Source organism: Balaenoptera physalus (genome assembly GCF_965194825.1).
Source record: "Balaenoptera physalus genome assembly, chromosome: 9".
Lineage (NCBI taxonomy): Eukaryota > Metazoa > Chordata > Mammalia > Artiodactyla > Balaenopteridae > Balaenoptera > Balaenoptera physalus.
Window position 1 is genome coordinate 7,819,902 of NC_138888.1, and position 22,502 is coordinate 7,842,403.

Genomic DNA, 22,502 nt, shown 5'->3' on the forward strand with positions numbered 1-22,502 from the left:
CCTGCAGCTAGTACATAAAGCAAAAATCAAAGTCCAAACGGCAATGCCCATAAATTGCCTGTAAGGCTTTGTGTATACAGCCCCGTATCTCTAAATGCATGAGACACATTGCAGGTAACAATGCAGCATGTATAAGAGAGAGACTGTAAGTAACCAGAATTTTACAGTATTTTTGATTATACGAGGAAAAGCATATATGGTTGAAGTCACATTAATTAAAAATAAATATAATGGGATACCCCTGTATTTCTTAAAGCTGTTGATATCATTTGATTTAAATCCAGTAGTTGATATAATGAAGCAGGATACTCTTTGGTACGAGACACGGAAAGGAAAGACTTCTCTACAACTGACACGTGTCCGTGGACAACGTATAAAAAGTTAAGAACTACATGTACAAAGTATTTTTCCTTCAGACCAAAGTTTACTACTTAAGAAACGGCCACTTAAGACTACACCCAGGCAGGTGCCCTGCAGCCACGTGGGCTGCGTGGTCACAGAAGTATGTAGTATGTAGGGGCAGCTGAGCCCAGCAGGGTCAGGTGACACGGGAACAGTGCCAAGTAGCCGGCTGGTGGGCGGTGGTGTCAGCCTTTCTGGCAGCACAAGGGCTGTGCCCTGACTCCCAGGAGCCTAGACACCCTACTAATCAACTCCACTTCCACTTTCATCATCCACAGTCTGTCCCTGCTGTCCGCAACTGTGCACCTGCCACCTCCCGCCCCTGCCACTGCACGGGCACAGCCTTTCTGGCCTGCTTCGAGCATATTCTCTATGGGGTCACCTCTTCCAGTATGTCCCCTACAGAGTTCCCCTTTGCTGGCATGTTCTCCCTGGGTTCACCTCCTCTGGCATGTCCTCTATGGGACTCTCCTCTTCTGACATGTTCCCTATGGGGCTCAACAAAGTTCCTGTCTGCTTCTCACACTCACACAGACAGCCAAATGTACTGTCACCTATGATAACCTGTTACAAGCCAAACTCCAGAGCAGCAACTTCTGACAGGGGGCGGGGTAGGGAGGGCTGCAAGCCACTGTGCTGCTGAGTGACGAGCCGTGCCAGGTGCCTTCTGGCTCTGGAACAATCTGCAGGCCCTCCCGCATGCGCTGTGCCTGCAAAGTCCCCTTTGCATCAAACTGTTATGACATTCTCACCCCAACTTCCTGCTTTCAAAGGGTATTTCTCTTCTTCCACTGTGGATTTTGCTAGAAGAAGTTAAACCTAAATAAAGATTTTTAAAAAGCTTTCTGTCTAGCAGCGCTTAGTTTATAACAGAACAGCATTAAGTGGAGATTTTCCTCCTCACCACTCCAGACACCCTGTCAGGGCCGCCCATGAAGGAAGTGCTGTCAGAAGATCCCAGAGCACTGCCATCGGTCATCTCCCTCTTACAGGGGAATATAATTTCCACTTGACCAGTGGCTCTGAAACCCCAGTGGGCATCAGAGCCACATGGGGCCTTGTCAAAACAGACTGCTGGGGCTTCCCTGGTGGCGCAGTGGTTAAGAATCTGCCTGCCAATGCAGGTGACACGGGTTCGAGCCCTGGCCCAGGGAGATCCCACATGGCGCGGAGCAACTAAGCCCGTGAGCCACAGCTACTGAGCCTGCGCTCTAGAGCCAGCAAGCCACAACTACTGAGCCCACGTGCCACAACTACTGAAGCCCACACGCCTAGAGCCTGTGCTCTGCAACAAGAGAAGCCACCGCAATGAGAAGCCCGCGCACCACAACGAAGAGTAACAACTAGAGAAAGCCCGCGCGCAGCAACAAAGACCCAACGCAGCCAAAAATAAATAAATAAATTTATTTTTAAAAAACAGGGCTTCCCTGGTGGCGCAGTGGTTGAGAATCTGCCTGCCAATGCAGGGGACACGGGTTCGAGCCTTGGTCTGGGAAGATCCCACATGCCGCGGAGCAAATAGGCCTGTGAGCCACAATTACTGAGCCTGCACGTCTGGAGCCTGTGCTCCGCAACAAGAGAGGCCGCGATAGCGAGAGGCCCGCGCACCGCGATGAAGAGCGGCCCCCACTCGCCGCAATTAGAGAAAGCCCTCGCACAGAAACGAAGACCCAACACAGCCATAAATAAACAAACAAACAAAATAAAAAAAAAAATTAATATAAAAAACAAACAAACAAAAAACCCAGGCTGCTGGGCCCCACCCACAAGACACTGCACCTCCCGCTAGTTCCCAGGCGATGCCCACGCTGCTGGCCTGGGACCACCACTCCAGACGCATGGCCACGGGTTAGGTATAGCCTATTTTCTAAAGAATGACACCCTCACATCTGCACCATAACAGGATGGGGTGACAGTTTCACCTCATTTCCCCTTCAATCTGGATTTTCTCATCTCCTCCTGGGTAAAAGCTGCCGTCACAGGGCCCTGGGCAATCCTGAGGACACCTGCCTCCCCTGCAACCAGCTGCAGGTGACTTGCACGCGTCCTCCCGTCCTTTCAAGGCAAATCGGAAACCACCACACAAGCCTTACCACAAAAGTCTTCCCGATGCCCGAGACCACATATCCTTGGGAACTGTTCAGTGGGTTCAGATCAAACACATACCCACTGTTGGGGTCCCTGATGGAGCAGGCCTGCAGGAACAAAAGAGGCAAAGAGGCACATTCGAAGCTAGTCCATGAGAACATGGCGAAGACAGAGCAGCTCCAAAGCCTGCCCGTGTGGACTGCACTGACGCTAAACCCCGTCCGAGAAGCAGCCCTGGGAGAGCTCACGGCCCCTTCCAATACCGCATCTGAAGCGCTCCAGGTGGGACACCAGCTGAGAGATGCTGACCTCATCTGAGCTCCTAAGGCTGCTTCATTTACCTGAACAAGACCACTGCTGACCCCCAAAGTGAGGAACCGTAAGAGACCCCCAAACGATTACCTGTCTCTTCCCCTCTTCTAGGAGGGATAACGAGCCCCCCACTCCCCCCACCACCTCGTGTCTTTTTTCCACCCCACCCGCCATATGCAGAGAACGGAGCAGTGGCCACAGCCTCAGAAAGCACTGCCGCTGGGCCAGGGCGGCGTGCCCCAACTCCCACCCTCCCTGGGTCCCACAAGCCCGGGACCCTACGCCGGGAACATTCATCTGGGTGAGCCTGGGCTCTGCTGCCGGACGGAGCCCTGAAAAGGGAGGGAGGGAAATCCATCCCATCATAAAGAAAAACACCCCGTGCTGTGAACACAAGGAGCAGCCCTGGGAGGGCAGAGAACACGTCTCAGGGCAGCCGGCGGCCACGTTCTGCAGGCAGGGGTTCACCCGAGGGCAGGAGCACGTGCCAAGGCCGAAGAGCGGCATAAGCCCAGCACTGCGGCAGGCACAGGGCTGCGGCAGGGATGTTGCTGGGAGCAGAGCATTAAAACCTTAAACGTCACGTTAAACCACACGGGCTGTGTCCGATAGACGATGGGGCACGTCTTAGGCATGGTCGTGCTATTTAAGCACCCATCTCTGCAGTGATGGAGAGCCCAGAGCCCCTGCCACGCTGAAGGGACAGTGACGGGGGGAAAAGGGAAGGAACCCAGAGGAAAACTGAAGGCCCTGGTTCTCATCCCAGCACTGGGAGCCGGGGCTGAGGGAGAGGAACGCGGGATGCCTTCCAGATGCGTGCTGTCGAGGTGGAGGAAATGCAGACGCCGTGAGGGATTAAGAAGCACAAGGGGAGGGGTGCAGAGCTGGGACACCCGGATGGGAATGGCCAGAGGCCCCGGACCGCACCCGTACCTGGTCTGTGTCTGTCGTTACTTGGACAGGACAGGCAGCCTCCGTGTTCCACAGGAAGCTGACCACACACTCCCAGCTGAGAGAAAATATGGGATGGGTGTTCTGAAAAGACAAATCCGGGATAAAAGTCAATATGAGAAAATGGAACTCGCTCTAACCAAAAGAATACTTGCCTGATAAATAAAAAGAGCTAAAAACGATGGATTATCATGGGACAGTGCTAGGCTAGGTGCTTCGTGTGCCTTATCTAACTACAACTTAACGTCCTCAGCGTTCCTACTAAGGAGATGTTCTCGCTTACGCCCGGATGCTGGGAAATTCACCTGAGGTCACGCCAGGAGTCAGTGGTAGAACTGGGACCCAAACCGAGGTCTGAGTCCAGTCCACGCTGTTGAAAGCCGTTCTACACCCAGATGCAGAACAAGAGCCAGAGCCAAAGGTCCCGGTGCACGTGACCACAGCCGCGCAAGCACAGACACAGGCGAGACTGACCTATGGGGCGAGGGGTCGGGACGGGACGGGGCGGGGGAATGGACCGGGAAGGGGCACGAGGAGGCTCCCGGGCTCTACTTGCAGCTGTGGGTCTAGTTACACGGGAACGCTCTTCCCGCTGTAAGTCACTGACTATCCGGGCGCTCTCCTGGGTGTGTTTTCAATAACGAGTGTGATGAGCGTTCCTCAGCTGAGCCTCAGGACAACCTCTACCCGCCCTCTGTGTACAGATGAGCAAATGGAGGCACAGAGGAGGTGAGACGCCCGCCCAGACGCACAGGGGAAGGAAACGCTAGGCTGTCCCGCGCGCCTCACCCAAGCGCCCTCTGACCTGAAGTCCCCACCCTCTCAGCCGCAGCATTACCAACAGTAAACTAAACACACACCCCTCCCTCTGCCTCACCACGCAGCTGTGAGAAGTCCTGGGACCGCGGGACTCCCCGGGACATGACCCTCACTCAGTGTTTCCTGGGCCCGTGAGATGCGCCACCCCCTGCACCACTGCTGAGGGATACAGTAACAACGTGCAATCGCTCTGAAAACTGAAAAACACTGTCCAAATAGGATGTCACAGGAAAGCTGAAAAAATAAGGGTCCGAGAGAACTTCCTGGAACTGCCCAGTATCTCCGTGGCAACGAGACACCAGAGAGGGGCAGCGGAGTGGGATGAGGCCCAGGGAGGGGACGCCCGGACGTGCCCAGGAGGAGGCGAGGGCCGGGCTGGGCAGCCAGCATTCCTTCCTGGGACAGAGAGCAGAAATCGGGAAGCCGACTCCGGCTTATCAGAGTGTGTGTTTACAGCTCAGTTATGTGACACTTTCCTTGCACAACTCAGGCTGTGCTCAGCCAGCTAACATTTTCCTTCCCTTATCAGAGTGACCTTAAGCTCTAAAGACATTATCTCTTGGGAAAAACTCGTGTGCTGGCAAAGGACAGAGAAAACTTGGCGTCTGCAGGACGCCTAGTATGTAAGTGACCAAGGCCCCCTGCCTGCGGAGAGGAGTGGACACACCGGGCCGGGTTCTTGTCTACGAAGTGAGAGGATGCTGTAGCAGACCCTTAAAAAGTGTAACCAGCCCTTGGAAATAATCTGTTTGATAATAAACATGAGCTCTTTATTATTCCCACTCAGTGTTCATCTAAGAGTTTGGCAATTATTCAAAAAAACACGTGACCCAGGTATAAATGTAAGGCTCCAGGTTAAAAAAAAAAAAAAAAAAATCAAGTTTAGAATAAGAAAGTTCTGGAAATGGACACCAGTGATGCATGCCCAGCACTGTAAATGTACTTAATGCCACTGAACTGTACATCTAAAAATGGCTAAAATGGTAAATCTTATGTTGTACATCTTCCACCACATTGTTTTTTAAAAACCAATGGGAACTATCCCCAATGACCCCGGAGCATTTTTATTTGGAGTTTTCTCTTCTGCTCTGCCCTGGCCGAGGAACTCGGGCCCAAATGCAATCTCCAACACCTTCTCCATTTCCCAGCCTTGGTTTTTCATCCCTGCTTTTCTGACATATTACACACACCTCCCTCCGTGTGTTCATCCATTGGCCTGAGCTGCACCCAGCCTCAGTCTCCTCATCTATGAAGTCCGCTGTTTGGACTGAACCGTCTCTAAGACCTATTCTGCAGCCATGATCCTCAGATCACCGACTCACAGGAACTAACAGGCAGGGCGGCATCTGCACCACTCAGAGAAAAAACTCACGTCTACAGAAGACCATACAGTGTATGTCACAAACCAGCAGTAAGAGATCAGGCTTAACGTTGAGAAAGGACGGCCACGAAAGCACCATTACCGTGCTCCTTGCCTCCCTGAGTTTGTATCACATGCTGACCTGAAGCAGAATTAAGATCAACCTTTGTCCCTGTGAAGAGACACAGAGGAACCCAAAGCAACCAAGGTCACAGGTGACAAGCAGCGCCTTCCTTACCAGGCTGCCCCTGGAACAGACGAGGTGGATCCTGGTGGTGTAGGTGGTCCGTCTCCCATCGCTGGTGGTACAGGCCGAGCCATTCACATACTCCAGAAGGAGGCTGCCGCTGTCCTCCACCATGGGGCCCGTCTTCGCCACCCCCAAGTTGCTGATGGAGACGGCCTCAGAAAATGAACCCTGCAAACACGCGCGTCCGTTATGTTTCCCTCTGAAGAGAAAACAACTGATTTCCTCATTACTAACACAGTGGATTCTCATTATTCACAGTAGCTGTGTTCTATAAACTCGCCACAAATGCTGAATTAGTGAATACAGAACCACTGTTCGGACACAGAGGGGAAACACAGTCAGACCTCCATATTCACAGGTCCTACCTCTCTGCAGGTTCAACCAACTTCAGATCGAAAATATTCAGGGGAAAGAAATTCCAGAAAAAGCAAAACTTAAATTTGCCATCAGCATCTATTAACATAGCATTTACACTGTGTTAAGTATTATAAGTAACCTAGAGGGAACTTAAGAGTGAGGATATGTGTAGGTGATGTGCAAATACTGCGACACCGTATATAAAGGTCTCGGGCATCCTTAGATGTTGGTATCTGCCGAGATCCTGGAACCAATCCTCTCCCCACAAACCAAAAGGGACGACTGGAGGTACCTATATGTAAGCTTATGTCACACAGACTGTGATCCTGAATCCTCAAGATCCTGGTAGATTCTATTTTCTTTATTTTACAAAAGAGAAAACGAGGTTCAGACATGCTAAGTGACTTATCCAAGGCCACCCCACTAACGGGCATCAGAGGAAGGACTCAAACCTCGCCCACCCGGCCAGGAGCCAGGAGCTTCTGGCACCGCACTGCCCGCCCCTCGGGTCTCCACCCTCTGGCCGTCTGGGTAGGAGAGGCGAGACGAGAACGCAGAGCCACGTCAGGCCACTCTGCGCACGTCCACGGAAGACTGTGAAAGCGCCCGGTACTGATTTGGAGTTACAAATAAACATGAGCAAGTAGACAACTTCGCAGATACAGAATCTGTGAATAACGAGGACTGACAGTCCTTTGAGGCCGTTGCTCCGACCAAGAGCACGCGCACGTACGTACACGTGTACACACCACGGGGCGCTCACTCTGAACCACCAGAGAGCGCTCGCCGGCTTCCTTTAAAACACCTCCAAGCTGCCGCGTAACAAGCCAGGAAAGTACATTCCCGACATGCTATTTTTAAAGAAGCACACATACATCTTTATTTTAAGATGCACCGTGTACACGGAGCCCAGGGAAACATACCAAAGCTCCGGCAGTGACTGCATTCCATCGGATGACGAAGTGCAGCTTGCACCCTGGCGAGAGCTAACGCTTGGATCTAGTTCATCCACAGCAACTCTACCGAGCAGGTGGGCCCCTAGTTAGTCCAGAAGTAAGAGCCTCTGGAAGCAAAAACTATTCTTTTCAGATGTCTGCAGCTCACCCAGAGACACTTCCTCTGCCGAGTACTGTGAGCAGAGGAGGTCCCCGACGCCCAGGCTTTTTTAAATTTTAAATCTGAACAACGACTCGAATACGATCACATCTGTGGGGGGCAGGGGAATTCACCCCGAGGCCCCTCTCCCACTCAGAGGGCTTCTCGGCAGCAGCCAGGCCTGCTTAGACCTGAGAGTCCCCAAACAGCCCCTCCACCACCAAGTCCTACCGAGTCCTGGGCTCAGGAGGGGACGGCAGACTCACTTGGTCATTTTGGTACTTCATCTGGCAAGCGGACGCGTACCGATCGCAGCCCGGCACTGGGTTCAGAGGTCGACACACGTTTATGTAGTACTTCCTCCACGTGCTGTGTGCCCCGGCATTGTCCAGGGCATACCAGTTTCCTCCATGACCGCCCTCGGATTTTGCTAGACTGAAATTTCAAAGGGAAATGCATGCTTTTCAAGCTGACAGATTTCGGCCCTACGATTCATTTCTAAGCAGTTAGAGAAATACAGAAGGAAATGTGCCCCGCCCACCAAACTACCAGAGCCGGCACACCTGTGTTCTCGACCTTGCTAAATGCAGCCCCCGGCACAGCTGGAACTGGCCCCGCGCCTCTGCACCGACAGGCCTTGCTTTCAACGATGCAGTGAAGAAGACAGGCTTTGCTGGGCGATCTCGCACAGGCTACAGGACCAGCAGCAGAATTCATTCTGCTTAAAGCCCCCCACCTCGGGCCTGCACCCAGAACTCACCTGATTCCCTATCGTCGGCTCAGTTACACGCTCACCGGCAGGGTCTGATCGACCTCAGTGAGCCCCACCTGGGCGGGGCCGGGCCAAGGGCAGGCAGACGCGCCTCACCTGGAGAGGTCGTACTGCTCCATGGTGGAGGGGTCAGTCACCACACACTCCAGGGGCTCCTCCGGGCAGGCGTAGCTGCTGTACCACCGGAAGTTGTAGGTAGAGTTATCTTCTTCCTGATCTCAGGACAAGGACAGGCATGGGAGGGGTGGCAGAAGAGAGTAATCATTACACAAAGCCAGCATTTCTAAAAAGACAAGGCATTTTTTTCTAAATGAAAACCACAGGAAAGTTAATTTACTTTGCCCATCCCCTCTCATTTTATTAAAAGGAAGATTGCCCAGCAATAAATTAAGATGGAAATCTATCCTCTGTTAAACGGGAATAAGGGATGGTTTTGATGCTTTTCTGTGTTTTGTACCCAAAACCAACAGTGTCATGGGCTGTGACTGAGGTGTACAGCCCACTGAAGCAACAGCTCAGAAAATGAGTACTGCCCGTGTGTCCTCTGGTAAATCTAAAAGGATTAATTAAAATCATAGGAGATGATGATTTACCCAGGAAACCAGACTAATAATAGCTCTCCTTCTAAATAAAGGTCCCACGACAGGCTCCTGTATAAGTCCTGGGGAGCCAGACAACTTGATGGTTTATCCCCAGGGACCATCCCAGCTCCTATGTCACCTACGACAGAATCTTGTCTCGCTCCAGAAAAGTCACAAGCCCTGTCTTGACCACATTTTTCCTCTTCCCCTGCCGTTACAAGACTGACGTTCTCTCCCTCCTTGCCCCCGTCACTCTGCAGACACACACACGGACACACACGTGCACACACGGGCACACACACAGCACAATTCCTACCTGATATTCAGGGAGACCCACTCCAGCGTCTCGATCACAGAGAAAGGTGAGCAGCGTGGCCCTTGGCGTGTGCTTTTCATTATTATAGGGCGTGCCATCTTTGTAGTTCAGCTGGATCATTCCGTCATAATATGAAAGCTTAGCATTACTGCGTCCCAAGTTCCAAGACGTCCCACCACTGAAACAAATAAAGAAATGTCTCTCAGAAAAGATCCCAAGACCAGAAGCTCCGTGACGCTGCGACGCTGAAGGAAGCGCCGGGGACAGCGCAGGGGGCGGCAGCGCCGGGGAGCGGCGTACGGGGCGGCAGCGCCGGGGGGCGGCGCAGGGGGCAGCAGCGCCGGGGGGCGGCACAGGGGGCGGCAGTGCCGCGACCGCGGTTAGGATCTCAGCGCGGCAGCGGCGCGAGGGCGATCCCACCCCACACCAGACCCACATCCACGCTCAGCACGGCTGGTTTAAGGCACAACTCCCTGGACTGACACAATACTGAAAGGAGAAGCATGTACATAAATGCATCTAACAGCTGAGAAGTGCCGACTACACAGAAGTGAGGCGCTGCACGAACCCACTTCCGGTCCCGCTCCTTCTCTGGGAAATGAAAACTCCCAGCAGCATCATCTGGCTTTCAGTCCAGGTCTTCCCAGAGTTTACACACTCGTCACAAAGCAAAGATGTCAGCAGACAACACAGCTACTCCAGAATAAAATACCTGAGAGCACAAGACACCTAACGGAAGACTGGGAACTGGAAACCGTCACTTGCCTTTTTGACACCTGACAGGCTCCCGAGCCCAGCTGGCAGGAGTCCACGGACACCGCACCACACACGTTGATGTAAAACTTGTACTTCTCCGTCTCAACCTTGTAGGCACCATGCTTCTTTGTGAGAGGCGACAAATCAAAAGAAAACCCTAAGAAAGAATCAAGACCATCCCGGGTCAGTGAGACCACAGTGAAGAAGAGCCCCCTGAGCTCCAGGCCTCCAGGAGAAGCTCGTGGCCAGGCCTGCCCCACGGCTGGGACAGGAGCTACCACGACCGCCATCACCAACACTTTCCCCTTGGAGACAGGTCCCCCATCACCACGCCCCTTCTGCTGCACCCACCGAAGACCCGAGTCACAGCCCAGAATTCCCAGGTGAATAAACAACCAGTGTGTTCAAAGCGGGATGACCACAATACAATGGCCGTGAAAAGTCAACGGTGGTGGGTTTCTTCGGCAGAAATTCATGCGAAAAGCCTTCTCAAACATGATTTATTTCCTGTGCTCCTCAGGTTTTGCGATCAGCAAACCTACCTCGACTTTGAATGTGACAGGTTTTTCATTATCTCAGATAAGCCTCAAACACCAGATTTTCAGAGTTTTGGTCAAACAGTATTAATATAATTCTAACACAGATTATCTCTGAAACAGTCATAGAAAATATTAAGAACAACACAAAAACAAGCTAAGCAGGTGCAGGTGAGCCTGTCCCACAAGGCGCTCGGACACACACCTGCCTGGGAGTCGAAGACGGTGCAGTTGTCCCCCTCGGTCCTGGACAGCACACAGGCTGCTGCCGTGTACCACTCAAACTCGTAGAAGCAACCATCCGCCCCAGAAGTTCTCAGCACTGGGGCACTTTCTAAATCACCTGCCAATGGGGAAGAAAGACCCATCACTGATTCGGTCTCAAAAAGCTTCCCTTGTTCTAAATACACTCCTACAAATGCTGATCTGACACCCCTAGAATGGTCAAACCTTCGGAGACAGAAAGGACAAGGCTGGGGACCAGGGCTGGCGGGGAGTCCGTGTTTAATGGGGACAGAGCATCAGTTTGGGAGGACGAGAAAGTTCTGGAGATGGATGGTGGTGTAAACGTACTTAAGGTACAATGTAAATGTAAGGTGCTTAATGCCACTGAACTGTGCACTCAAAAATGATTAAAATGGTGAATTGCATGTTACCTGTATTTTATCACAATTCCTTTAAAATGATAAATCTTATATTATGTATATTTTACAATTTTAAAAAATTAAAAAAACAACACAAAAAACTGTCCTGGTCCTTGAACTTATCCCACAGCTGGGAATTTATCCAAAGGAAATTTTCCAACAAGAGGTAGAGAGGATATGTCACAGCACAATCACCAACACTGGAAACGTGCTATTAGCCCAACAATAGGGAAAATGCTTAAAAATAGTAAAGCCAAGCCATTAGCAACAAGGAAGCCCCTAAAAATTATAAACACAACAGTGAAACATAAAAGAGTCTTCACAAAATATTATGTTTTGAGGAACATAAAATTGTGTGGATCTATATAGACCGTGACCCTGAAAAACAAGGTGCATTGTGTGTATCGACGCTGAGATCACAGACAGCGTTTTCGAGCACGTGTGGCGCTCCCCCTTTGGAGGAAGTGGAGCGGCCTCCACGTCAGCCTGCACCAGGCCTCAGGAAGAGGAAGCCGTGCCAGGAGCGGAGCTCATCTGGAAAACTGCAGCACGACCCCCCTGGGCACCATATGGTTTCTCCATCGCTGCGCCGGGCTGGGGCTGGGGCTGGGGATCAAGTCCAATGGACCAACGCTAATGCTTCTGGAGCCTCGATGCTCGGCCCTAGCCCGCTCTGCCTCGTCACCCAGGCAGGGGCCGGCGGCAAACCGAAAACTAAAGAATGCGGCTGCCGCTGGGGAAGCCCACGAAGGCACCGCCCGTTTGTAACGTGTACCTGGCTTGCACACGAGTGTTATATTTGTGTTTATTTTCGTGCCGCCACACTCATCACCATCTGAGTAAGAGAGCTGAATGTGTCCTTTCTCTCTTGTGGGAGAAGAAAGAAATTTGCCCAGATTTTTACTTCCGTTCTTATCTGGAAAAGAGAAAGAAAAGGGAAAAAAACAGAAGATGTGATTAAAAATGATAATGACACACACGAAGAGGTACCAAAAATGAGCCGAGACCCTGCAGGTGTTCGGAGGGTCAGTGGGTTTCTCTTGAGTGACAAGTTTGACAGGGCAGTGGCAGGCACACTGCGGACCCCAAGGGCACCTTCAGGCTTCGGAGGAAAGTACGGGAGTGAATAGACAACGTCCTCTGAGGGCACCAGAGGCAGAAAGGCAAGAACGCACGTTACACCACCCCGGAAAATAACACTGTTCCCCCATTTGCGGGGCCCTCAGCTCTCCTGAGACACACAGCCCGTCGAAACCGAGGGGGCAGCATTTGTCCCATGACCAAAGCAGAAACTAATTAAACCTGTTCAGCCAGCCAAGCACGTGACCACTTAATTCTTGGTTCAGTTGACTTTTACTGAAGGTCTGTCTCAAGTCCTTCTTAAATAAAGGCAGGGACATGGCTGGACCTGCTTTTAAAAGACACACCACCAATTCTGAATCCTGGGATAATTCCTAAAATTCAACCTAGGTTCACAATCCCTTATCTAATGCTTGTAACAGATTCCAATTACTCTCACTGCCTGTCGTTTTCCAGGTGAGTCTTAAGTGACAAACAACTAATATGCTACAAACACTTACATCCAATTGAGAAGTCGCAACCAACACAGTTACAGCAAAAGGAACCCAAGGGGTCCAGTGCTCTCACACGAGGCTACGAGAGTCCACTGGCCTGAAGCCATAAGGCCTGAACAATTCCAGGCAGTCAGGTTGTTACAAAATCAAAATCAGTTTTACACGAGCACTGACAATGCTCCTCCACAGGTGATGGAGTGAAAAGATAACCAAGTTCCCCCCCCAACCGCTTCTTCCTGTTTCCAGTGAGCCCACATCAGAAGGCTGCAGCCAACTTCAAGACACCCGAATGCACCAGTTCCCTACATTTGAGTCATTAAACTCTTTTCTTCACCATCCTTTATTATACGCTGAACCCAGAGAAAGGAGGCTGACATAAACCACAGGAAGAACTTCTGATTCACTCCAACCTGGATGCAGCTGGGCTCCCATTACCTACAGGCACAGGGCACCACTCACCCACAGCGCACACGGCCGCGTCCTCGGGGCAGCCCCTCGCCTGGCCCTTCTGCAGGACCCTGTGGCAGACGTTAATGAAGAAATGCTTCTTTTCTGGTTCCCTCTGGCTGCCATCCACAGCTTCCCAATTCTGTTCCAGTTCTGTAACCAAAAAAAAAAAAAAAGAGTCTTCCAGCCAAAGGCAGTGATTATTTCTCTGTGAGTCACACCATAAATGGTGATTAAGCGGAAGGTAAAGGCCTGCGGCTGCTAGACGTCAGGCACTCACGTTTCTGGACCCAGCAGGCTGAGGGCACACTAACTCAGCGAGAATCTCAAGCCTGTCTTGAATGTGACGGAAACAAGCCAGCCCCGAACAACTCCTCAGAAGAGGAGGCTTAACGGGGTGGGGCAGAGGATTAAACAGCAAAATTCCCCCAAGCCCCAAAGTCTGAAATCAGAAACTGAAAAGCAAAGCCAGACGCCAGCCCAGACTTGAGATGCCACTGGTGACGCATCTGCCTCCAGACCACAGATAAGGCAGACCTGGCCCAGGGCTTAGTGCTCAGTGCCCCTGGAAGATAAACAAGATACGTGTGGTCCCTTAACTCAAAGTGTTCATGACTCAGTCGTGCATGAACAGAAGAAAATCCGTGGAAGGTAGAAGGAGCACAGGCTGAGAGCAGACAGCAAGTCAAAGGCGGACCATCCCCCAAACAGCCCCCAAAGGCATCACTGAGAACCGTGTGGGAAGGAGGACACACAGGCAGTGAGGATGTTCCCTGTGCGGACTGGAGACTAGGGTTTAAAGGGAAAATCCCACATCAGTGGTAACACAGTCACTACACACGGGTGTCAATAACCGGGAAGGACTCACGGCCGACCACGCACTGAACAAGGACAAACGCTGTTCTGAAAGCTTTGGCTGGGCTGCGGAGGGCTGAAGAGCGTCAGGCAGGAGGACTTTTTTAAACTATCAGGGAAGGATGTGAGCTCTCACCTCACAGCTTCCTTAGATATGTGGGTGCAAACGCTACACAAGTAACCTGGGTCCCAGAGAACCAGAGAGGTGGCCGAAGTCAGCTGAGTTCGAATGCATCTCTGCATCTTCGCAGATCCTAGGATCTGAAACCACCACTCAGTTTACTGTAAGAAAATTGGGGGGCGGGGGTGTAACTTGCTCAAGTAAACACAGCTGGATGCGGTGGAATGGGCCTCAAACCCGGGTCTGAGCGGAGGTGAGAGCTCTTCCCACTCGGCAGACAGAAAACCAGCCTCTTGACCAGCACACGGACTGTAACCACGGCACTAGCCCCATGGCTCAAAGGTGCTGAACCAGGAAAGCACCGAGACGGTTATTCCCCGGGCAATTCGCTGCCCGAGAGCATCTACAGTGGGGCTCGTGTTCAAAGGAGAGCGTTCCAGCACCCCCACGAAGGAGGAATTCTCCTTTTAATATGATACTTTCCCAAGCAGCTGGGGCTCTGAACACGTGAGTAATCGTTCCAATACTAGCTGGTGACTATGTGACTTAAGGCCATTCTCCCTGTCTCGTGTGTTATTCCACTTTACAGGGGCAACTTGCTTCTATCTATGCCCAATTCCAGGGCTGCTAAAAGGGTGAAACTAGAAGTCCCCACCTAGATCTGGTTATCCCTGTTGGGTGACCCCATGCTTATTGTTCAGTCTTCTGTGCCCCCTGCTAAATTCCAAGGCCCGGGGGGCAGGGGTCGTGCTCGCCAGGTTTGCTGCCGTATCCCCGGCACCTCGTCCAGTCCCCGCCAGTAACAAACGCTCCGCAAGCCTTGGTTCACAGGACGAATAAATTAACCTCGACGAGTCTTCACCATAAGCCAGGCCCCTGTGACAGGTCCCACATCCCTCCTCCTTTCAGCCTCACAAAAGAATCTGAGGTTAGTCAGGGAATGCAAATCCTGATTTCGAGACGGGAAAGAGGCAGTGAGACGGTGCGGGGGGGACGACACACACCTGTCACCCCAGGTGTGCAACCCTCTGGGCCTCACAGTCTCTGTTAAGTGGGAACACTGCCTGCTTGAAGGCTGTTGTAAAAGCTTAAACTCTTTTTAATTGAGCTATGACTGACACATGACACTGCATCGGTTTTAGGTGTGCAATACGATTTGATGTATGTATATACTGCACCACGACTGCCTCAGTAAGCGCAGTTAACGACCATTATTACCACACAGAGGTACCAATTTTCACGGGGATGATGTGACAGCTTTTAAGATCTACCCTCTTAGCAACAAAAGTTTAAAAAAATATATATTTTTTCTAATCACAAAGCACAGGGCCTGGCACACAGAAGGCACTTGGCCGTTTTTACTGAACTACGATAAGATGAGCCCAAGATATTCCAAGTAGAAAACAGTAACACCGACCTCAAATTCAGATATCTCGCCTCCTGATTCAGTGTCATTTCTGATAATTCATACTGCTCCGTGAGAAGCGGGGAAAGGCCACGATACAGTTAGTTGACAAGGAAAACAGTAACAGCATTTCCAAACGTGCTCGTGGGGAAAGAGGCGAGAGAACGTTCTCGAGCACACACGGAGTGGGCGGTGGGCCTACCTGAGTGCCGGGCCAGGGCCGACAGGTCGAAGCGCTGCTTCCCGTCGGAGACGCCGCAGAGCAGAGCCTCCTTCTCGTCCACGCAGGCGTACTTTGTGTCCCATGTGAAGAAGTAGGAGCAGTCCACCTCCCCGGTGAACACAGGAGCCCCTCTGCCGTTGTTACCTGTGCCGCATCAAAAGGAAGAAAGCACCCATGATGTGACCAAAACCCAGGAACGTCCCAGGAGCAGGGGCAGAGACAGCAAACAGGACACCCGTAGCAGCTGTGCAGGCAAACAAGTTCAGGGCTCAAACCCCAGAGGTCAGGGTGGCTTTACTGTGTTTCAGACAACCTAAACCCTGCAGGGCAGGCCTGTGTTCCTTTCATCTTGGTGGGATGGTCTCGAGAGGACAGAAGACTGTTTTCAGCGGGGTGTGAGCCCCAGGCAGCGCTTGTCTCCGAGAGGCTCATGAACACCAAGCCAGAACAGGGAGTCACCGAAAGAGGGGCAGAGATCAGGGCTCCAGTTCCAGGAGTGCCACTGGCTAAATGATGTGCATGTGAGCAGGACAAGTTCCCCAGGACTCGCCCCTAAAATGAGCATGGAAGAGGGATACGGTCTGCAGCCGCTCCCAACTGAAGGGTGCTGAGGTTTAGTAACCTCGCCCGGAGACGGGCCAGCATCCTGGATCCTGGGGACTCTGGCACGTGCGGGTCTCTCACACCCCACTCCAATCAGCCGTCTCCTCGCCCACCACCTCGAGGGAGCCCCACGGGGTTCTCAACCGTGAGCCCTCCCAGCTCAGCTCCGCCCTGCAAGCCAGCCCTTCATGTGCCGCTTCCCTGCCCACGTAGCCTGGGATTCAGCAAACTCTGTTGACTTTTCCCGTACCAGAAATTCTATCCCCTCGCCTTTCCGAGCTACTGCACTGCTGGCACGAAGGTCCGTTTTCCACCCCTTGATGGTTTAATAATCCTCCTCTGGACCTCCTACATGATTTACCTTTCTTGAGGTTTAGGGCCCTGAAGTGCACAATGTTCTAACAGAAAGGGAAATAATATTCTGTACCAAGGGCTAATGCTGTTTCAATTGCAACTTCTATTGAATCTTTAATATAAACATCATAATTATAACACCAGCGACAGCGGCTAAGGCACATGGAGCACAAGTTGAGGCAGGCGCCGTGCTAAGCACTGAGCCCTCCCTCCGCAGGGGTTGGATGCAGAGAACAGGCTCTGTGTTAGGTACTTCACATACATTCACGCATTTCAACCGTGAAATCGTACGACACAGGGACAATCTTAGTCCCATTTTGCAGATTTAGGGGGGCTAAATAATTTGCCTATGGTTTCATAGCTAGAGAGTAAAGGAGCCAGAAATCAAACCCAGACGGTCTGGCCCCGGAGCCAGACTCATAACCACAAGGCAAGACTTCCCTGCGCTACTGTGTGTTTTTGGGTTTTTTTGTTTTTTTTTTTAGTAAGTCCTCTAAGCCGTTCTCTTTTAAGAACCAGTGCTCCCAACTTCCCTTCCGACAGCACCCGCTCTAGCTGGGGGTCCGCCGTGCCCTCCACCGAGGGAGCAGTGAAGCTGCTTCGCCTCTTTTCAACATGCTCCCCACCCCTGCCCCTTCAAGGTTTACATACAGTTTAGTCCCATTGGATTGGTATTTCACTGTTCAGAAAAGATCTGTGTTTCCTGAAAACTTGATGCATTCACAGTGTTTTTCTTTTACCAGATGAGTTTACAGACGATTAAATGATACTATGAATGGTTCCAGGGTCCATTCCTACTCAGGAGCTAGATTTGCATCTGAAACTTACTAAGGATCTGCTGGGAGAGCCCATTTTAAATAAAATTTAAATAACCACTGGCATGCACCCTACCTGCATTCTTATTTAATTCCTCGAAGAATTTTAGGAGAATAGTAAAGGAAGACTCCTCCCTACCAAACCACATTGTTTATTTAAACACAATGGCCTTGCCTTCAGGACCTCTATGCCCTACGGTTTCCACCCACCAGTAGGACAAGGATGACTTTCTGTAATCTCTCCATCAATCTCAATCCTGAAAGCTTCCTGGGTCTCCAGGCTCCAGCACATTCCCCAGCACACCCTTTACATGGCCTGGGGGTACATGGATTCCACGACCAGCTGCAGGCGAAAAGCGGACCCTCCCAGGGAAACCAAGCTGACCAGCAGGCGGCCGCCCCATCCCCCCACCGCTCTGGGACAGAAACCCGTGCTGCCTGCTCACCAAACCGGTTTATCTTTCCCTCTAGGCCCACGGCTAAACTGCACTTCCCGCCTCACTGCCTTTGAGGTCGGGCCATGCCTCTTAGTTCTGGTCCATTAAAAAAACTGCTGTTTCCATTCTGCAGAGTCCTTGGAAGCCACGTCCACAGACAGCAGCAACACGAGGTGGAAAATGCAAAGGTCCCCAGGTGACCACATGGAGCAGAGCCCCCCAACGCCTGCACGGAATTAAAATAAGTCTTCAGTGTGATCGTGAGTCACCTGAATTCATGGACGGTTTTTTACTGGTCTATGCTAACACACCACTCCTCCCCCAAAAAACGCTCTAATGTCCTTATGTGACAGGATCACCAATAATCAGGTATCACATTACATCAAACTTGATATAAGTTATTGAGACAAATGGTAAAAATATATATATATTATGGACAAAAAAATAAACTTATGCACCTTTGTGTCTCGAAATGCATGAAACCCTGGATTTAGAAGCATAAATAATTCCTGGAGATCCAAGTTGAACTATAAACCACATTTCATAATATTCCATAGCCAATCAACACCCAATTCAACATGCAAAAATACATCATTACATTTAACCAATACACACAGAATCCACCAAGGGGTTTTCTCTAAAAACTCTAACTTTAAATTCAAACAAGGTAATAATGAAATAATTTTAGAGTACACAGAGTATAGTACATACAGTTGGCTCCAAATCACAGAGCTAGAAAGAGTCTTAAATATTTCATAATCCAGCTCCAGCCTGAGAGTAGGCTCAAAAACATCTAAAGTCTCTGGATCTGGTCTCTGTGTCACAATCACAATGACAAGAGTCTTCAGGATTAAGGCACTGCTATTAGTTTTGTCAGGTCTGATAATGGCACTGAGGTTACGTGAAGGAATGTCCTTTCCTGCAGTTTGGGGGCAGTGTTACAATCCACTGGTAACATGTGACACAGCATATAAATATGAGGCAAGTTTGGTGAAACATTAACGGCTGTTAAGCCTGAGTGGTGGGGTGTGTAGGTTTTCACTGTAATGCTCTCTACTTACATATTTGAAAACTTGTATGACAAAAAGGAATAAAGGAAAAACAAATGGCCTCTCTTATTTTTTCCCGCCTCAGCCCCCTTGGGCTCTAGCTTCCTGGCACCACTCCTGGATGTCCATCCCTCTTCCCTGGGAGCCCCTGACCACGGGCCCTTCTCAACATCCTCCTCGTCTGCTGGGATCTTTCTGGATCATTATTCCATCCTCCCAACATGCCCAAATGAGATCAGCGCATTCCCAAAGATCGCGGCCAAGTCACTTATAAAAAGTGCGGACAGAACAGGGCCAAAGGAGGTAGCGACAGGACAGAGGGAGCCTCGGCCCACACAAGTCGCCCACCGCAGAGCAGCCCAGCAGCAGGGGAGCTGGGAGACCCGGGCAGCCCGAGTGCCTGAGGGTCTGGGGACTTGGGATAAGAAGGAGGCTGCATTTCCCAGGGGCCCGGACACAGAGTAGAAGGGGTGGACTTCGGAGAGGGTCTCCTACGAGCCTGGAAGAGGTGAGGATGACGGAAGAAAGATGCAGAATCGGGGAAGGCAGGGCGGGCATTCGAACCGAAGGGAGATGGATCCAAAGGCCACGCCCAAGCCAGATGCATGGCCACCCCTGCTTAGTCCCTTCACGCTGATTTCTAGATAAAGTACAACTCCTCTGCAGGACACACAGGCTTTTCACAACGTTGCTCCACCCCCTTCTTTAGCCATGGGTTGGACACCCAGCTCTGAGCTGCTCACAGCTACCCAAATTCCCGCCTGTGCACGAGCTGTTTGCTCCTGCTGCCACAAAGAGCAGCCCCCATGGCCTCCCGGCTTGCCCCTACTGTCCTGCAGGGCTCCCTCACCCAGCACCTCCTCCTAACTGCCTCGGTCCTCGGGGGTACCCCGACCCCTGACCTCAGCGCCTCCCTCCTGATAAAGGCCCAGGTGACAGACGTTGCCAGGCACCGCAACCTGCCCGCGTCCCCCTGCACTACGGTCATCACCGTCCTCATCTCTCTCTCTGCTTCTGGTGTGTAAACGCCCGGGGAGCTCTCAGCCATCACGGCGGCATCCCTAGGCTTCGCAGGGTCTGAGCAAACAGGTACTAATAAAATGTGTTCAACGCATCAACTGAGAACATGCCTCCAATGTAAGCTTGGAGCGCACGTGGCAGGAATAGGGGCTGACAGGCAACCGTGGGCTGAGAACAACGGTGACGATGGCCAGCGGCTCCAGGAGTCAAGGGGCGTCCTGCCGTGAGGTCTCCCTCCTGCTTCAGCCCAGGTGATTCTCTGCCGGCTCTCCGGGCAGGTTACCAGCGCTCGGCGGTGGTCGCCAGCCCTCCTGCCTGCCTCCACCACCAGACCCGCTTCTGGAGCACAGCTCCCGTCACGCACAGCTGCCTCCCCCAGGCCCCGCAGTGAGTCACGCAGGAACCTGCCCCGTGACCAGACGGTTAAGAGCTCTACCATAGAAACACACAAAACAAACAGTGAGGGGCCAGGAGACCCTCAGGGGTGGGGCGGCCGTGCGAGACTGTGCTGGCTGTGTGGACGGGGCCAGACCCAGGCAGCTTCCAGACCAGAGCTCTGTGCAGAGGCTCGGCCGGCTTGCGGGGCCCCTGGGGTCACGGCTTGGAGGTCCACTGATGGGAGGGCTCTCTCACGATGGTGGGATCCCATCACCTCTCAAGAGACGCAAACCGTGTTCAGAATCTCTGAGATACGGACGGCAGCGCGGCTCTGTGAAATGCCAGTGCCACTGTGGCTTCAAGGGAGCTTCTCCGAGTCGCTCAGAAAAACCAAACATTCCACTTAAAGTTGCCCTGGGGTCTCTCGAGATCCCCAACCCCCACCTCTACAGCAGGGCCACCATTTGCAAAAGGGGTCACCTAGGAACTCATTTCCTAAAAGAAGAGTTATTCAGTGACAACCCATCAGAAGGCGGTGAGTAAACCCAGCCTGCCGGCTTTGAACGCACTCCGTGAGAGCCAGAATTCAGGACACAGAGGCTTTCCCAGAGAGCCTGATGCTGGGCCCAGTCTCCAAACAAACAGAAAACGGAAACAAGACGTGTGTGTCAGGCATTGGCAGGGCGGGGTGGGGTACTCCTACCCGCTACGACGGAGGGGGCGTCAAAGGGGCCACGTCTGCAGGAGGATGTCTGACCACGCCACTCAGCGCTCCACGTTTCCACGGACCCCGCCCACCCATGCAGATACGCGGCTGACCCAGGGCGCACTCACCTGCAGTCTGATTGCACTCGAAGTTGATGACGCTCATCCGCTGGAAGCCGGAGCTGCACGCATCACCCCCGAAATATACCAAGGTGAGGTCTCCGTCTGAGTACCTAGGTTTTTGTAATACACACACGCACACGTTTGGTAGAACCAAGAAAGAAACTCGAATCTTTAAACATTTCTACAGTACGCCTTTTGCATACCATCCACAGATCAGCACCGACACAAAACAGCGAGCCCTCTCGTTGGCTGGGGAAGAACCGTCTACAGGAAATGAGTTCCAAATGGACGGGCTTCTCGTCCTCTTACTTCAAAGTAATAACTGGCTGGAAAAGGGCACTGAAGGTTTTGCTAGGACAATGAGGACTCTTCTGCTCTCATTTTTGGATTTTGTACAAAATAAGTAATGCCCAAGAAGACACAGCTTTTCCAGCAACTGCCATAAAAAGTCTGACCTGAGGGATCCTGGTCCCTCAGGTCAGAGAAACTACATTTTGATAAAGCTCTTGTGAAGGTAACTACCGAGGTAAGGGTCACGAGAATTGTGATGAATGCGTTTTCCTAGTTGTTCAACACTTGTGTGTGATGCTAATGGTGTTTCAGATTCTCAAACCGCCAGAGAAAACTCAAAACTCCTCGGAAACGTAAATTGTAAGATACAAAAGCATATCAACTAATGAAATATCTTTCCTACAGTACGGTTCCCTACAAACAATAGATTATAAAGCGAACCATATTAACAGAAGCATTCTTACTGTAAAGCCAGGAAAAACATCCACCTGGTCAGGGACAAACGGCACTTGCCCGACTCATGCAGGAAAATAACGCCAGCTTAACTGATTTCCCTGTGCTTTGCGGAAAATGGAAGGAGGAGGACGGCAGGGGAGTATGTTATGTCTCACAGGGACACGCACGATGCACTTAGAGTTACGTGAAGGCTGTACGCACCGAAGGGTTTGATTCTGGAGCTTCCCCGCCACTTTGACTTGAGTGGAATCTGACTTCTTCACTTGGCAAACTGCAGCACCTTCCTTATTACAGACGCGTGCTTCAGTTTCTCCACAGACGTTCAAATAGAAAACATGTTCCCCTCCCTCTGCAGTATAGTACGAGGAGTTTGAAGCTAAGGAAAGGGGAAAAAACAAGAAGAGGCT

General features: G+C 51.6%; 1 protein-coding gene across 1 annotated transcript in view; it reads right to left on the reverse strand.

The window, feature by feature from the left end:
* The window catches only part of IGF2R (insulin like growth factor 2 receptor), a 110,463-nt gene that overhangs the window by 43,806 nt on the left and 44,155 nt on the right, over window positions 1–22,502 (reverse strand). The window contains exons 9-21 of the mRNA XM_082475511.1: window positions 22,297–22,471; window positions 21,355–21,458; window positions 15,844–16,008; window positions 13,273–13,413; window positions 12,015–12,155; window positions 10,801–10,938; window positions 10,069–10,216; window positions 9,304–9,481; window positions 8,503–8,618; window positions 7,901–8,069; window positions 6,171–6,350; window positions 3,736–3,837; window positions 2,496–2,597 (exon numbers count right to left, since the gene is read on the reverse strand). Coding sequence (XP_082331637.1) covers window positions 2,496–2,597; window positions 3,736–3,837; window positions 6,171–6,350; window positions 7,901–8,069; window positions 8,503–8,618; window positions 9,304–9,481; window positions 10,069–10,216; window positions 10,801–10,938; window positions 12,015–12,155; window positions 13,273–13,413; window positions 15,844–16,008; window positions 21,355–21,458; window positions 22,297–22,471 — 1,859 coding nt within the window. The remainder of the gene's footprint in view (window positions 1–2,495; window positions 2,598–3,735; window positions 3,838–6,170; window positions 6,351–7,900; window positions 8,070–8,502; window positions 8,619–9,303; window positions 9,482–10,068; window positions 10,217–10,800; window positions 10,939–12,014; window positions 12,156–13,272; window positions 13,414–15,843; window positions 16,009–21,354; window positions 21,459–22,296; window positions 22,472–22,502) is intronic.